This window comes from Leptosomus discolor, chromosome Z (assembly GCF_034619465.1).
Source record: "Leptosomus discolor isolate bLepDis1 chromosome Z, bLepDis1.hap2, whole genome shotgun sequence".
NCBI classification, from domain to species: domain Eukaryota; kingdom Metazoa; phylum Chordata; class Aves; order Leptosomiformes; family Leptosomidae; genus Leptosomus; species Leptosomus discolor.
The window spans coordinates 80951918-80970120 of NC_141419.1; the positions used below are offsets into that span (position 1 = coordinate 80951918).

Genomic DNA, 18203 nt, shown 5'->3' on the forward strand with positions numbered 1-18203 from the left:
CCTCTGGAGTTTGAGGTTCACAGTTCTCACAGCTTAGGCAGCTGAACCATCATAGCCAATTCATCTTTTGGAAAGTCTGAGCAGATCTTGATCCTGAAGGTCTCTTCCAACTGGAATGGTTCTATGATTCTATGAGGAGTGAAGGTAATTAAGCACATATTGCCATGAAACTACTCAAGAAACTCATGGTAGAGTCAATTTTAAGCAGAGGGCTATCAATACGGATGAGGAACTCAGCCCAGTACCGAAGCTGTGCCCTGGGCACCCACCTGTGGTACCTGGGGAGCAGCAGCCGGGCAGTAACTCTGGCAGAGGCTGTGTGAGGGGATCCTTGGTGGAGAGTACACGGCCCACACAAATTTAGGCACCAAGGCTATTAGAAAATTTCCCTAGAAAGGGAGGACATTCAGAAGTAACCCCAACGTGGCAGCATGCTGTTAAAACACATGAACGGCCTCAGCACCACTAGAAGACAAGCTGGAAGCCGAGCTCTGGCTGCCCCGGCGGCCAGAGGCCCCGGCCGGACCCTGAGGGACCTTGGGCTCCCGGCGCCTCAGGGGGGGCGAGGCCCCCGCCGTCCCCTGCCGCTGCGGCGGGAAGTCGCGGAAAACGCGTTAAAACAGCCGCGTGCTTCGAGCACTTTCGCCACAAGCTGGGGGGGGGACGACACACATCTGCCTGGGCGGCTGCGGGGCTGCGAGGCCGCGGCGGGCTCTTTCCCCCGGCCCCGCAGCGGAGACCCGCGGTGTGGGGCCGGGGAGGGGAAGCTGCCTTGCGCGGGGCGGCCCTCCCGAGGGCTGCCGGGGCCAACGCCCCACCTTTGCTGCTCTGGAGGGCGGAGTGGGGGGGGGGCTGGGGGACGGCAGACCCCGCTGGCGGCTTCGCTTCTCCTCTCCTCCTCTCCCCGCTGGCCCGGCCCGGTTCGCTCCAGCGCGTTAACCCCGGCGTCTCCGAGGCGGGGGCTCCCGGGAGCGCCTCCGTCCCCACAGTCCTCCTTCCTCCGCCGGCAGAAACCAGACACCGGGACGGCCCCGCGCAGCCCTTGTGGGGAGCGGCGCCTGTGTCCAGGCGGCGCCGGGAGGCCGTTCCGCCGCTGCCCGGCCATGCCGCGGCCCGGCTAGGCGTCGGCGGTCGCGGCGCCCCGCTCGGAGCTCCTTGCTCGCACCATGCCATGTGTCCCGCGGAGCCGGGCGGTACACGTCTCCTTCTGGATCCTCGCCCTTCACGTCCAAGCGCCGTGCCTGGGCAGGGCCCCGCCGGCCGGCAGCTCGCTCTTCCCCGACGGGAGGCAAGGTCAGTGGCGGCGGGCGCGTTGGGGTGCGGGGAGGTCCCCTGGCGCGGCGGGAGGGAGACCGGATTCCCGCCGCCGCCGCCTCCCCGCCGAGCAGCCTCGCCGCGGGTGTCCTTCCAGCCGGTGGAGTCGCGGCTCCTTGGCGCTGCTCGGGCGGGAGAGGCGGCCAGCCTCGCTGTTTCGGCCCCCCGCCGTCCCCGGTTCGGTGGTGGTAGCGTTACTGCCCGCGCTCCTTCGGGGTGCGAGCTGTCGCGCTGCCCTCAGCGCCTCCTGAGCGTGGCTGCTCCAGACTTTAAAGTTTTGTAGTGAGAGCACACAGCTGCGGTGCGCCTTTCTGCTGCTTTTGGAAGTCATTGTGTTGCTAAATACTGCTTTTTGCTCATCTTCCTCGTTGAGGCATCTCTAAATACTAGAACCGTTTTGTACTACTAAACTGAAGAAGTTCACTGTCCTGATTATTTATATTTTTTTAGACAAATGATCACTTCTGATCGTGCTGCAGTGGCACGAACTACAGGAGGACTGGTGTTATCAGGCTATAAAACCCACTGTGAGTTATTCGTATTCAGTGAGGATGGTAAATTAAAAAGAGAGGCTTCATCTGCGGGAGGAGTCGCTTGAGGCTGCTCCCCCAGGTGGATTAACTTCGTTCCCCCTGTTGGTACTGGCTGCACACCTCCCTGGGGAATTTTACCCTGTTGCCTGTTTAAGGAAAATCAGAGAAGCAGCTCCCAAGAGAAAAAAATTATGATTAACTGGAAGACTCTGCCTGGTCGTAGAAGTCCCAAAAGTGTGGGAGGAAATTTTGGTTTCTGAAAACCTTCCTGATGCGATCAACAGCTGTGGTGCTGTCAGTGGGAGAGCTTGAACACAGAGGAGAAAAATCTTCAGTGCCCTTCAGAGATCCTGGAAAGGAAAAGTGGTTAAGTAAGCTACCTGAAAAGTGACCAGTTACCCTGGAGTTAGTTCTTGCTGGGTTCATTTAAAGTGAGTGCAAACAGTCTTGCATTCCTGTGACTCTATATGGGACAGAACAGGGATGGCTGTGTTAGCATATAGTAGCTGTTTAATTGTCAGGTATTTGGAAATGAATGTAGAATTAATTGGGAAATCCTAGGCTTTTCCAAGAGTTTGCAAATAGCTTTGTGCAAAGGGACAGTTCAAAATTTGTCTGATAATTTGAAAAGGAAGATTGAATGTAGTGGTAAGTGTGAAGGATTAAAATTTTTATCTTGGATAGCTGAAGTGACTGTTAAGTGTTGTGCTCCCTCTATATCTGCGAGGAGTGTGACAGGTGGGACAGTTAAAGATGCTCTTGCTGAATGTTGAAGGCCTGCTCTGTGACATAGGGCTTCAGAGCTCAGGGTGTTCTTTGGGTACAGAGCTTTTCTTTGGCTGGGGAAGGCGCTTCCTCCAGAGATGAGCAATGCTATTTCCTATACCAAGGAATCGCTTGAAAAGAAACCAGGGAGTCTGAGGGGCAGATGTAGATGAACTACAAAGGTGGAGATGAAACAATGGCACATAATGATGTGTCGCATTTTGGAAGAGTTTTGTCAGAAGACATGTTATCCTGTCTAAAATAAATTGTGCTTTTCCTGTCATGTGTGATGGACCATGTATGGTTTTCTCATTATCCTAGTTTATCCGCTTTGTGTACAGCCGTTCTTAATATAGGCAGTTCTCTGCCATGTGTGGTGAGTTTGAATCCACAGGTTTTGAATATTATCAGATGTTTTCAATGATGCAGAATTAGCAGGGTCTGCAGGGAAGGTTTCTCTCACAACTTAGTTCTTAGACTTGTCAAACGACCATGAGGGGCCTGAATGTTCCTTGTTCCGTGTGCCCAGAAGGGCGTGTACAAACACCATGATTGCAAGACGAAGTACTGACTTCAATGTGTCCTGCTCAGTGTGATGTTTTGGTCTTGCTTGCGGCACCGATGCAAGCTGGCATGCTTAGGCTGCCATTGTGGAAAGACAGAGCATTCTCTGGAGCTACACAAGCTGCCCAGGGAAGTCTTCTCTTTCCTGGCCTATAAATGCTGAGCAGTGCTGCTTGACAGGCAGGCCTTCACTGGAGTGGAGGGAATGCTAGGTGGCCAAGGAGGATGCTGTGACATGCCAGCCCCAAGGCTTGTCAGTGGCACTGGAATAGATTCTCTCCATTTAAAGTTTGCTGGCACTAAGTTTTATGGGAGCCTGTGGTGTTTTAATATGAATTATTACTTTAGGAAAGTTGAGGCAGTCAGTGTTGAAGAATACAACCCTTATTCTTGTGCAGTCTGGGCTGTGTGTATTAAGTTACTCTGTTTGTTGCCTCTGCCTTCTAGTTGAGCATTATTCTTTCCTAGAAAGGCAGAAAGGTAATACCAAAGTTGTACCTCCTGGTTTTGTTTTAGACTCTTCTCCAGCTAGAAAGGTCAGGTGGGATGTTAGGCTTAATATGGAGCTCCGTAAATTGTTCTGTTATTTGGTAGGATTGCCTTTAGTCTAGACAAAACTGATAATGATTACTTGCAGAAATATCTTTAGCCTCATCTTGTTAAACTTTGTTGTGCTGTAATCTTATTCCCTCTGGTCTTTTGAAAACTTTTTAATAATTCATTTCTGCAGTTATATTACAGTAGATTGTTATTGCAGCATAATTCCCGTCTCCAGTGACTAGCATTCAGAAATGAGCATTTAAGGAGTGTGTGGAAGAAGTTAGACTTCTCTGCTTTGATAATCCTGTTGCCACTAGATGCTTAGGCATTATTTTCCCTTTTACTGATGAAGTTGTCTAATTTGCCTTAACCTCTACTGTAGTGATGAAATAAAAAACTTCCTTGGATAGTTTGAAGTCCAAAACCACAGGTCTTTGGTCTTGCACGGAGCTTAACAGTTAAGCCACAACAAATTAAGCTCAAGACATCAAGCAAAGACAAATTGCACAGTGACAGCAAATGACTAAGTTTTCCTTTAGGCATTTAGTTGGATTACTTTATGTCTTGTGCTGAAAACCATAGAAATGGGGGCCTGGTCTTGCAACGTTCTTGTTGGCCTGTCATTGCTAGCACATTATAGGATGTGGGACTTCCCAGAAGTTTTATAATTCATCTTCTGCAGGTAAGCCATATTTTTGGGTGTTTCCCTTGTCTTCTCCCTGTCTGTTTTTTGCTTCACTCTGGAGTGTGAGGAAGGGGAGGATCTCAGTTTAGCTTCAGCTGTTAAATTGTCAGGCAGCTGTCAGCTTTTGTGCTATCTACAGGCTGTGTAAACTTCAGTCATGACTGAGTTTTCAATGTCTCAGTCCCTGCTGTGCTTATGTGGACAAGGGCAGGAGATGTCTCTCAGAACTTGTGGTAGGTGTTATTGTCTGTGTTGTCAAGACCTGCCACTGTGGAGATCTAAAAGCCCACCAGTGTAGGTTGTCCTGCAAAAGTACAAAGTCATTGTAGGTTTGTGGGAAGGCTTGTGTACAAAGAAATCTGTTGTGTATGAGAATAAATTTGCTTGTGAAATGAAGGTGCTACTGAGACAAGGCCAAATTTCTCATGTAATTTCCTAGATGTCCTGCAAAGTGGGTTTTTTGTGTGGTTTGTTTTGGGTGTTTTTGAACTGGGAGTGTTTCAATGCATGTGTCTCAGGGGTCCATGGCCTGAGGAAACATGAGCAGCCGTGTCTCATACTGCAGCTAATGAGGACAAAGGAGTTATGTTCCTTCCCAAATGGGAGGTATTCAGACAGCTACCTGTCTGGGCATGATTTATCCTGTGGATTTGAAGGTGCAGGCAGTGGAGAGAGAAGTGTGTCTATAAGGATTGTCTTACCAGTCATAGGGAGGAGTAAATAGCACTGGAAGTATCTGGAGTAGGCTAATTGCTTTGTTAACCAGATTAATTAATGAATGAGGTGTAATCGCTTCATGCATAAGTGGCTGGGACTTTGGGAACGAAGAACAGCCCTGGGGAAAGAGGAACTGGAATGACAAGTATCCTCACAATTTCTTTTCGATGAAATATGTTCAGACTGTGATTTCTTGGGCTGAAGTCAAGTATGCCAGCAGACGATCTGGCCCTTAGGGTAAGAACTCTTAGGGACTGTGTTTTATATGGCTTTATGTTATTTGCTTGGGGCTTTTGAGTTTTACACCAATTTAAAAAAAAAAAGTTGGGAACAGGTGGTGTTTGTTATGCATCATAGCAGAAGACTAGAATGCCAGTAACACTTTCTTCCCTTGCTAGATCCTGACAAGTGATAAGATATCCAAGCTTATCCTGTTGGAACTGCTTATACAAAAGGGCACAGTTACTTCATTCCCCTTCAAACCCTTCTTTAAAATTTCCTCCTCTGCTGCAACATCTGCTAAAGTGATGCTACTGAGGTGCTATTGCTACAGCCTATCAAGACAATTAGTAGTGTTCTTTTCATCCATATATATTTGTAAGGGTCTGTCTTCAGGTGGTCAGCTTTCTGGATGTGTGAGGATGATTTACTTGGTCAGAGTATTGTGTGCTGGGGAACTAGGACAGAGAGGGTTCCCAGCTCTTGTGGGTTTGGGAAGTGGGGGGTGTGTGACAGTCAATATTTTATATGAATGGTAACAAAATACTTGAAAAGAAGAATGCTTAGCTTCTAAATTGAGTTTTATAATGGGAGTGTAGAAAGCCCAAATGAGGATTATATTGTATGGTGGTCTGTGCGCTGCCTGCTTTTGTGTCGGTAGGATGGTGTGGTGAATTGCAATCACTTCTGTGTTTCCCTCTAAATCACGTGACCTCTGAACAGGCTAGCACTCACCTTAGTTTTGCTTCTTTTTTTTTCCCCTTCCTCTCAGAGCAATTTGTCAAGACATTGCCGGAATACCACCTGGTTGATCCAGCAAGAGTAGATGCGAGTGGGCATTTTCTTTCTTTTAATTTACACCATCACATCTCAAGCACGAGGAAGAAGAGAGATCTCAGCAGAAAAGAAAATGTGGTATATTACAAAATTAACCATGAGGAGAAGGATCTCTTTTTTAACTTGACTGTCCACGTGGGATTTCTCTCCCATAACTACGTAGTAGAAAGGAGACGTGGCAACCACACTGGTGCGAAGATAGCAACTCGCTCAGGAGTTCCTTGCCACTTCATTGGCACAGTGTTGCAGCCGGGTTCCGGGAGCGGGACAGCGGCAATCAGCACTTGCAATGGCCTGGTAAGTGATGTGACCTTTACTGGGGTTATGGCCTAATTTTGGTGTCGTTAGAACTGAGCTAGAGCATTGGTATATGAATATGTCTGGTAAGAAACTGGATGAGCCAGTCTGATACCTTACTGACATAATGCTCTGAAAGACTGAGTTTAATACCATGGATGTTACTTAGATTTTTGGAAGAGAGAATCAGAGGGTCAAAAGTTGATGCTGAGGCCCTTTGAGATTGACTTTTTGCTAGATTTTTTTCCTGGTGTCTTGGCTGAACATCTCTATTGTTCATATAGCTTGAAGCCACCCAAATATTCAGTCACTGCTTTGATCTCTGTGGTTGGAGTGCCTTTGCTATGCATCTGGATACGAGCTTCTGTTTTAGTTTCCTCTGAAATGAATGTAGCTCAGGTGCACCGAAACTGCTCTGCGTATCAAACCAGCTGACGGTAGGTTGGGAGGACTGGGAGATTGGCTTCAGAACTGCACTGCAACTTCAGAGGTGAATGGTAGGGTCAGTGTAAGCTTAGCCAGAGCTTTAAATTCAACCCTAAACCACTTCTGGGCATCTCTTGTTCAGAAGAACACTTCTAAGGCTGGAGCTTGAAGTCTTACGTTCTCAGTAGCCTGTGGTTCAGACTGAGACAAGGAGGTGGAAACCTTATTTTTGCTGTACTTTGTTTCTACTACCATAGCTTAGGTTTCTGTTTCTAGAGGATAAGGCTTGAAGCTGTCTTGCTAGGGAGGAGAAGAAGATACAAACTGCCTGAATGTGAAGGGGATGCTGTAGGGAGCTGTGTAAAATGGCACATGTAATTTATGAGAGGCAAAACACAAAGGATTTGTGGAGTGTGCAGGCAGAGGTGATGAAATGTGTACAATGTGCATGTGCTTTAGTGCCTTTATCCTTGAGTGACGGATGGTAGTATTTGAAAGTGCATAGAGTGGTGTGCACTGATGCCTTTTGGCCAACGCACCTCAATCTGCAACAGGCTGGGGACTGATGTTTCATTTTTCAGCCTGAGCTTAACACCAAGGTGAGTGTCTGTAAAGTACATCCTTTCCCTGCCAACTTCTCACTGTCAGAGTGTGTTTCTTGCTGTTGAGCAGTATGGAGCTTTCAGAAGCTTTGGAAAATCAGTGGGTTACAGAAGTATCCTGGGAATCTGTGAAAAGCAGCATGAAGGCAGTTCTGATGTACATGAAATGGGAAACATGGAATCTTACATGATGCTGATAACGCTTTGGCATGTTGCCTGGAGAAACAGACTGTCACTTGAGGTCAGAAGCTGTAGTCCCTCAGGCATGAAGATCAGGGATTTTCTACATAATTCTTCCAGTGGGGACTAACTTGCCAAAGCTTCCCTGAAACAGGCTATGGTCATACAGGGTCATTAAGGAAAAGGAGATATGATGATATAAGCAGTTCCTTTGTTTGGTTTGTTTTGTGCTTTACCAGAATGTTGTCGTTAGTTTTCTTTAGGGTGAGAACTTGAAAATGAGGTGCTAGGTCTTCATTATGCCTTCTGAAGTATTTAGTCTGCAACAAGGATTTAAAAAAAAACAAACCCTGAAATTACGTTTTAAATTCAGCTTGGTAGTATTCTTCAAAGTGATCCTTTCATTTGGGTTACAAACTTCTTGAGGTTTACTTTGATTTGGAGATTTTTGAAATAATGTTTGCTAGAATACAGGCTTGGGGATTCTTTCTTTTTGTCAAAACACTTGTATCAGAAAAATGCTGTCATTTTCTCCCCTACCCTAAAATTAAACTTTGAAAATATAGAATCATAAATTAATGCAGGTTGAAAGCGACATCCGGGGAAAACCACAATGGCTTTGTTGCATTGAAGTCACTGCTCTGAAGAGGTTGAAGTAGGAGTAGGGTCTGAATCTCTTAATTCCTCTAAGTGCCACAAGCTAGGGAAAGGTGGTTTAGCTTGCTTTTCCTCTGAAAGCTTTGCAAAAGATCCGCTGTCATATGAAAGCATTTACTAATAAATAGTTTTGCCAGCATTGAGAAACGTAGTCTGGTTTCAGGATAAAAACCTGATGTTTCTGAAACTGTTTGTGGTGGTCAGCTGAGCTAATGGTAAATTATTTCCATTATGGAGATCCCCAGGTTTTAGCTCTTCAGCACCATATGCATTTCTGCCCTTTTTTTTTTTTTTTTTTTCCTTCCTGGGATCTGATGTGTTTCTCCATTGTAAAGAATTTTTCTGTTTATTCTTATGAAGGAGGGAAGGAGAATTGAGAATAGGTAAATGCCAAGGAATTGGACCACTTGTTTGAGATACTAAAAACTTACCCTGTGAGGAGAAATTTTAAGCTTGTTTACTGTAGGAGATTAATTCTAAATTAATTGATAAAAACAGTTATATGAAGTAATGAATTGCATGCGGCAAGTTGATAAGGATCCTTGGGGCTGAGATGGGAAGAAGAGGAATATAACAACACAGTGGGCTTGAAAGGTACCAGCTTCCCAGAATATGCTTTGGCAGCAGCGGCTGCTGCACAGGTCTTTACCTGTGACAGCCTGGATCAGGACCACACTCTGAATATGTGCTTTGGCAAATGGGATCCAATGAAACTTAGCTCCCCAGCCCGCCACTGCAAGCTGGCAGAGTGCTGATGTTCTCATCCTCATAAACCAAGAGCTGCTAAGAACCAGTATCTTAGCCTTCAAATACAAGGAACAAGAAGATTAGTGATGTTCCTTTCTTGATGCAGTTTTGGCTTTACAGCTCAGGTATGTTACAAAGCACATACTGTGCTTTTTTTTTTATTGAGATGGTCTTTAATAAGCTCAATGAGGCACCAATTTACCATGGTAATGAGTGACAGGGAACGGTGTGATCCCTAAAGTGCTAATTTTTTTCTTTCGTAATGATAGGAGCTGGTAAAAAAATTTATAATACTGGAAAATACTGATTTGATTAAATAAAATGTGTTTTACTGGACGTTTGTTGACGTTTTCAGTCGGAAATGGTTGAAATGTAATTTCATCCAAGCGAATTGCTTAAGATTATGTAATTTAAAAAAAAAAATTGGCCTGAAGTGGGGCAAAATAAAATCCTGAAGATGCCTGTGGGAGGGCAATCCCAGTTTTAGTCCTCTTTCTGGAATGACTTCCTCTCATGTGAAGTCTATGTGGCTCGTATTTAGAAGTTCCTGAATTTCCAGGGTAATAGCAGTGTATAAGAATAAAACAAAGATGTGTGGCGAAGATTTGTGTTCTGCCTTAAAGATCACTCACACACAGCACTGAAAGTATAGAAAACTTAGGAATGGATTTTCATCTCCCTTGTGTTTTTACTTTGAAATGTGTTCCTCCTTCCATTTGCATTGCACAGGTGTTGCTCATAGCAAAGATGTAACTCTTAATTTTCATTTGTGACTTACTTCCGAATCAAGTTTCTTCTGCATAAATCAAGTGGATGGTGCTGAGAAGATACGGTTTTCAGAGAGGCATCTATTTGATTAAATCATATTGACAACTGATTGAAAAAGAAAAGTGACACTTTCAAAATGTGGGAAACAGCTTTTTGCCGTCAGTCCTTCTCCAGGTTGACTGTTGCTTTTTCAACTAGAATGCCATCATACATAGGAATTGCAGCATTTCCTTAGTTGTTTTGAAAACAATGTATGCTGATATCTTACAAATTTCGTTTTCCTATATGTGTTCCGAAAATGGCCTGCAAGGGGAATAACAGTGTGACAGACTTGAGATATAAGAATGGGGGGGGACACAGTCATTGTATGGCATTGTTCTTTCTAAAAAATGTAAATATGTGTTTTCAGAAATATGTATGGAAACAAATGGCTGGGTTCATAAAGGGGTTTGAGCAGAATTGGACAAGAGGATTAAAAGGACGAACTAGCAGAGATCTGGAGGAACTAAGTTGTAATTTCCAAATCCATTTTTCTTTTCTAACACCTTGTGATAACTTTGTTTCCTTTTCAAGCTAGATAGGTCATGATCTTCTTAACAGACTGAAGAACATGATGCTGTAAGCTCTGTCTCTTCTTCTCTGGGTCAGTTGTCTAGTTAAGTCTTCTGCAGTTCCAGGTCTTGTAGCATAGTGCATGAGAGTGTGTTAACATGGGAAGAGTGGGGCAGACCTCAGTGTTTATTTTGGATCACAGTTGGAGGAGGAAATCCCAGAGAGGAAGTCACTACTGGAACACCAGAAACAGATCGCTTTGTGGCACTTGGGAAGAGAGCAGACATGAAATCTCTCAGATACAGGAAAGTTTCCAGGACAAAGTAAAAGGAGAAAATAGTTTCGTTTTTGTCTGTCTCAGCGGAAATAATAGTTGGATTTGTCTTGGCAGGCTATTTAGGGCACACTACTAATAATGCTTTGTTTCCACAGTGCCTTTCCACAGAAGATTATAATGAACTTTTCCAAACACTAATGCCTTAATTCTCAGTTGTTAGTCCTGAGATCCCTTGTGTCACAGCAGTAGTGTCAGCTTGTCCCCTCAGTAGGGCTGGGAGGGAGCAAACTTCAGTGAAGTTGAATGAATGCCCTAGGTTTATGCAGAGTCCTATAGAGCTGGGCAATGAATTTTTCTCTGATAGTCTATTTTCTAACAAGGCCCTCTTTTATTCATCAGTAACACAGACATTGTTTATAATAGTTTTAGATGACAGAGCATCATTAAGGCTTTGTTTTCTTGACACTTGTTTGTAGTGTAGAACTGTCTGTTGTACAACAGTGTAGTTGCTTCTGGTTATACTTTTATCTTTGAAGGCTGTACAGGCATTAGCATGGAAATGGCAGAAGAATGGAATGACATCAGTATGGAAACTGAGAGTGATCCGTACACGTATACCTGGTAGGCTCCTGACCATACTGGGCCTTGCGTAGCGCTGTGGACAGATCATGCTTTGGCTGTCTCTAGCTGGTCACAGGGTTGATTCTGTCCTGATGGGCATCAGCATTTACAAGAAGTGCTGTCGTAGTCTGCTGCCTAGGCAGCAGCAATGCAGTACAAAGTCATGAAGCACTGTTTGTTTCTTTATTCCCCCTCCCAAAATCCAGCTACTGCAAAACACTGCTGTTTCTTAGCAGTGACAGACATACACGCCAAACCTGGTTGCTCCTCCATACCCTGCTGATCTGTAGAAAACTGGGTCAAGTCTGCTGCCTGTGCCCAGGATTTATTTTTTTCCCGCCACCTCAGTTCTTCCCTCTGTGCCCAGTTATAGTCGGGGCAGCCCTCTGTGAGAGTTTAATTGGTGTCTGTGTGACCGTTTCTCTTTATATGGCAGCTGGTGGGAGATGTTCCAAGTGGGACCTCTCTGGGCAGATCTGTGTCTGCCCTCACTCATGTGGCAGGTTTGTCACTGAAAAGCAGAATGGTGGCTGAATTCCACTCAACTGTAACTGTTCTTGTTATTGCAAGATATCACCATTATATGAAGCCTAAGAATGGCCTCTGATACTTATGCAGTGCCACCTATATTCTTAATCTGGTCCACTGAGAGGTAGCATAAAATCTACCAATGGCATTTTATCTGTTGCAGACTTGCTTCAGTTTTGGGGAATTCAGCATGATCTCTGTTCTCCTGATACATGCCAAGAAGCCTTTCTGGTTAGTGTGAGATGTCTTTCCCATGCTGACCCACATGGTATCACCTTATGATCTGTCCCAGGTTGAATGGTTATATATGGGTACCATAACAGTACTTCAGTGGTAGTGTACCCTATGAAAGTGGTCTAATACTGCTGCTTAGAATTGCCTCTCCTATGGATAAGGAAAGTTTGAATCAGGATGTTGACCTGCTTGGTGTTTTCCTTAGGCAAGTTTTAGGGGTAAAAGAATCTTTACTTTAAAACAGTTTTATAATATTTTGTTCTAAGGTAATGGATGGATAAAAAGCTTTGCTAAGCTTGTAATAGGAATTTTTATCTGCTTCTGTATCTCCCAATTTGTGAGATTGCTGATTATTAACAATTTGTTTGTTCTTCTGCTCTTAAAGGAGCTCTGCAAAGCTACTGTTCTACACAAGTCATTCCTACAGCCCAGAAAAATGACCATGTCCTTCTATTCCCTTGTGGTATACCTGTGACCAACAAAATTGTTTCTCTTCAAATGGAAGTGTTTTTTGATTATTGTTAGTAGCTAAGTTTGTGGCAGTGCAGAAATACACTTAAGGTAACGGGAGATGTAACCTTTTCTTCAGCTGCACTTGTGACCACCTGAAACTGTATTCATCACTGATCCCTGACATGGAATCGTACAACCCCAGAACACGTTTGAGCACGTATTTTGGTGACTATTATTTTAAGAGATGAATTGGAGTGTATTCCTGAACACTACCTCAAATAAGTGATTTGCTTTCTGGGAAGAAGGGTACCGGGAGACAAATACACAAATTCTTCAGGAGTCTCTTCCCCTTCACTCATCTCTCCTTGCTTCCCCTAAGAGAGCGTCTTACTTCTTTTGTTTGCTGTTCGCCTGCCATATAGTACTTGGTGGCTCCTGCTTGTGGTTGGAAGTATGGCAGATGGCCCTATATGCCAGTCATGTCAACTTATTTATGTGTCAGCGACAGAGACAGCAGCCTCTTTTGGTTTGTCCAGCTAGTGATAATCTGCTCGAACCAAAATGTAGGAATACGGTGTTTGGAGAATGCCAGGCAAGGAAGCAAGCTGCCAGCCTTCTTCTTGGGGATGGGAATTGCTCCATGGTTGGATATCATGGAGCTTCTGAAGTCTAAATGTTGTGATTTGGCTTGTTCTGGCGTGAGTAAAGGAAAGAACTGTTAAGTAACTCTATTGTGTATCTACTGTATGTTTCTTCTCTTAGGCAGTAGTATGGAAAATGCTGTATATAGAAAAATTTACACTGAAAGTAAATAGTGTTCTGTGTGCATCTGTTCTATGTCGTGGTTGGTTTGCTTGTTTTCTCCATATAATAATAAATATCTGGATATTCTCCTTGCTTGACTAGTGTTGTCGTTGTGCTTTGTGGTTTTGGGGTTTTTTTTGAAGATGATCCCAAGATCAGGTGTGTGGTGGTGGTTTTATGTTTGTTTGTTAGTTATTTTCCCAATAGATTCATCATTCAAACTGACTAGTATTTGCTGCAGTGCTTTAACATCCATCCCTTTGTGTTTGAACTTCAACGATCCATCTGCCAGCTCCCTTCCCCCAGTCTTTTGTCTGCAAAAATACTCTAATTGACAGGTCAAACGAATCTCATCAGTGATCTCAATACATGAGAATCCGGCTGCGTCTATGCCTTCTGGTCTTGGCCTTGTCACCTTTAACCAATGTGAAGTTGTTAGCCCAGAAGCTGGGTATGCTGGAGTTTTTATAACGTAGTTGTTGTGTTTCAGTGGAACAGTCATTGATGGGGTAGGTTAAAATAAGGATTGGTCGGTATGAACTGATTTGAATGGAGTACCTGGGATTAGAATGCCCCTTTAAGATAAGTATTTTTTGAGAATATGAAAGACAGCCTCTTTTTTTGTATGGTTTTAAGAAATCTTATTATTTTGTTTAAATCTGTACCTACTTATTTGCTGATTACTTAGTAATATTGTTAGTATACAGAGCTGTTGATTGTATTTCCAGTTTCCATGAGTCTTTGTAATGAATCTTCTATGTGTGTGGGGGTGTGTGTGGTTTTTTTTTCCTTTTCCTTTTTTCTGAAAGTCTTCACTCATGATTTTATGAGTATGGTGGTTTTTTGTGTCTTGTTTACTGAGGGAAAACTGTGGGATTGTGACTTCAGTCTAAAGACTCAGAACCCAGAAGTAAAAAAATACACATAACATCAATTTTGCCTTGATTCTTAACAGTGTGATGTTAGTAAGATGGTCTGTTCTTTGCTTCTTCTAGTATCTTTGGAGGTTGTTGGCCAAATTCAGCCCAGTCTGAAAGAGAAATGGAGGTATGAAAGCCGTTAAGTTCTAATGAATTTTGCAGGTAAAGATGAGAACTTTTGATCAGTAGAATGGTGGATGAACACGTGCAGGTTGACCAGTGGCTCAGCACAACTGTAAGCTGTTACTGAGCAGGGTGCAGTGCTACCTGTGGCCCCGCTAGTGGTGGGGAGTGCTGGAGGATTCAGGAGAGGTTGGAGAAAATTACTTTAAGTGAGGAAATGGAGCATGTGGGGAAACAAGGTTTCAATAGTTCTGCTGTTCACAGAACTTCTTTTTTTTTCCTTTAATCTGTTTTCATGACGCTGAAAGGAAGGGTCCAGCTTGGAAGTAAGTAGAATTGTTTGCAGTGGTTGCTATATTAACAGTGTGCTGTACCTGCTGCTCGTCAAGCACATGGTTTGTATGTAATCATTAATAATGAGCAGAAGAGAGGGGAAGCTTTCCTGCGTACCCAGTGATGCATATGACGTGACATTAATAGGGACAAGTCTTGCCAATTGCATGCTTTTTTTTTAGATTCTAGCTGTTCAAAAAGAGAAAATTTCCAAGAAAAGCCTGTCTGGCTCCTGTTCTGAGCTGACAAACATCGGCAAGATGTTAGGTGGTGAACAGCAATGGGTGATGTAAACAAGAGACCCAAATAGTCTGGGTCCAGTGCTTGCACTTAGAGCATAGATGGACTAGTCATACTTCTACAGCAGCTCTGTGAACCTGGCTTCTGGCACCAGCTGAAAGAAACTTGAAGATTGGGTCCTGCCTGTTTAATTCTCTTTGTCTGTCAGAGAGGAGCAGCTGCAATCACTGAGCAGCATCAGCATGAGGGTGTGGTTATATACACACATATATCAGGCACGCACACATATGCAAACTTCTATACATATACGTAGCTCTGTCATTGCAGAACAGTTACACTGCAGCTAGAGCTCTTCGTGTAAGGTCTGTGCTGTGTGCTGAGAAGGCTTCTGTGCTATTTTATATATTGGGTATTACAAAGCCATGGCCAAATGTATCGAGTTTTTCCAGAAACTGGTGCTTAACAATGGACTTTCCCAACCCGTTTGTAAATTGCGACAGAGTTTAAGTATTTAGTAATTTAGGCTGGGGTGTTTATATGCTTTATATACACTGGCTCCAGGGCGTGCTCTGGAGAAAGACTCATCTGAAATGGCAAGCTCTAAAAATATATGAGTAAATAAGTAGTCATAAAAAAGCTGGTTTTCTTGGCTAAACGGTGCCTATATTTAAACACATCCATTGTGCATTCCAGTTCTCATGGCAAACAGCAAGTCCCTAATAAACTGCATAGGCTTGTTGATGCATGGAAATCCCAGGAATAGATCTAAATCCATTGTGGTTGTAACTCGCAGTAAAGGCTCATGCGGATGCTGTTTCTGATTTGAAGTCTCCTGTTGTTCAAATTCCACCCTTTTTGAAAAACGCATATGTAAACCAAAGACAATTCCAAATGCTCAGTCCAAAATTGATGTAACTCTGTTTCTCGATTTAGAACACTCATGAACCAAATCTGGTCAAAATCTTAAGAATGGAGACTGTGGATAGGGTGAATGTCTGTTTTATGCAGCATCCTCTGTCCCATAATGACTAAGTATCTATCTAGGCAAGAGTAAGAACAGGGCAGTAGGACATCTCCTCTTTGTTCATCCTTGCTTCTGTTTTCAACTCAGATCAAATTTCTTGATATGGGTATGTTTTCTTTGTTAAGAATCTATCGATGGATTAATCTTTCACAGACTTTCTTGGTCTCCTCTGAGTCACTTGGTAGCAGAAACATGCATATTTATGGTGAATTATAACACGTAAAAATGGATTTAGATGTATCTTCTTTTGTTTTTCACTAGCTTTTTGTCAGATTCGTGTGATGCTTCCTGAAGCAATTGTCTTGGAGGAGACAATGAACAGTCAAACACTGAGCACAGTGTTTGAGATGGTTTCCTCAGTGGCATAGTGTATTCTTCGTTATTTTTCTGTTTCTTGGTAATTCCGAACACGAGACACAGCCTTTTTGGACAGCTGTTGAGATGGGCTTGTTAAATAGTTCCAATTTTTTTTTCCATGAAAATGTCAGCTCAGGTTCCTGGTTTTGCACAATAGCAGGTAGGTCAGAGCCCATCGTTTTTGATGCCCAAAGGTTGGGATTACTTCTCTGCTGCCTTTTCCCTTTCATCGTGCCATTGGCTACCAATTTTCGTTAATCTACAGTGAATTACATCTTCCTCTTTCTTGTCCAGAAGCAGCTGCTCGGGCTCAGGAGAGTTTTCTGAAGTTCGTTGGTTGTTCTTACCTCATGAATAACTTCTTATAGCTGTGTTATATCCTGTGTAACAGACTCTAAACTAATTTTTAATCCAGAATGTAAACACAAGGTAAGTTGCCATGAAGAAAAAATTCACTGTGTTCTTTTGCAACATTGTTAACGTGGCCATAGCTCTGGAGCTTAATAGAACTTAATAGTTCAAGCAGATGTTTTTCTTCATTTTTGGTGCCTGTGGTTTTTACCTTCGTTTTCTGTTCCCCCATATTTTCTGCAAGTTTGAGTTTATTAAATAGATAAATCAAGATCTAGTCAGATCCACTGTCTTTATGATTAGATCAGCTCAAGCAAATAGTGGATGAGGTATTGAGGGACAAAGCATGTTTGTTTTTGGCAAAGAAACAATTGCTACGTAATTTATTTTAACATGCTTCTGTGTTAGCAAGAGAAATATAAGTAATTTGTATTACTGTATGTCTCCTTGGTGGATACTTACGGAGCTGGAATTACATTGTGGGTAGTATTTCACCCTTACACTGAAGTCCATTACACTTCAGTTTGTGTTTACCACTTGAGAAAAATGTCTCTGCCAAAAAGCATACTATGAATAATTACTTTTAGTAACTTCAGATCAACTATCTTTAATTTGGATAGCTTTATCACTGACAAAACATTCCCTCCCGCCTTTTTGCAAAATGCTGATATAGTATAATTTCAACTGGAACTTTAGCTAGATCCAAAACTAAATTTTTTGTTTAACGTTTTGCCGCTCAATATGTAGAGTTGGATAACTTCCTAAAGTGAAAGCTAGCGAACAGTTTTTGTTTTGGAATTAAGGAAGTTACTGGAAAAAAATTCTCCCAGTTTGTTCATTACATTTAGGCCATTTCAGTCTGCAGGTTTTTTAAGGGGCAGTGGGAATTGGCAGAAGAAGTCCTCAGCTTTGTACTTCTGAATGCCAGGTAGTTTAACAACAAATCCCAAACAATTGTTCTCATCTCAAAAGTTTTGTTTAATTAGTACATGATTAGATGCCTGTAACTTTGGAGGTGGGCACAGGGGCAGCTGAACTAGTATAATTTTCTTTTGGGCTGTATTTCCATCAGTATTGAAAGAAAGCTATGATACGGTAGTGCACCCATGCAAATATTTCTAGTGTCTTTGATGTTTTGAATGTAGCATAATTACTGTTTATGATTTGCACAGTGGTGGCAATCTATTAATTGCAAATCATTTTTGCATCCTACAATGAGTCAAATTTGTATCTGCAAGATTGACAGAGGAATATTGTTACCTAGGAATGTTTATAGTCAGAAACATCATCTTAAATTGAAAACAAACAAGCCTGGCACATAATTTCTTAAATTTATGCTAATTATTTTTTGTTTCCTCAGGTCCTTTAAATGAAAGAAAATTGTGAAAGAAAATGGTGTCTGCACAGTTCTGTAGAATTGTTGCTCTCTGGTAATAACGTGTTTTAATAATCCGGAAATCATCAATTTTTCTAGGTCATGTATACCATATTTTGCCCCAGACGATCTAGTAACTGGTTTTAAAAGGCGCATTTTC

General features: G+C 43.0%; 1 protein-coding gene across 1 annotated transcript in view; it reads left to right on the forward strand.

Moving 5' to 3' along the window:
* The first annotated feature begins 1166 nt into the window (after positions 1-1166).
* Positions 1167-18203, forward strand: part of ADAMTS12 (ADAM metallopeptidase with thrombospondin type 1 motif 12) — a 165090-nt gene continuing 148053 nt past the window's right edge. The window contains exons 1-2 of the mRNA XM_086479490.1: positions 1167-1293; positions 6110-6471. Coding sequence (XP_086335616.1) covers positions 1167-1293; positions 6110-6471 — 489 coding nt within the window. The remainder of the gene's footprint in view (positions 1294-6109; positions 6472-18203) is intronic.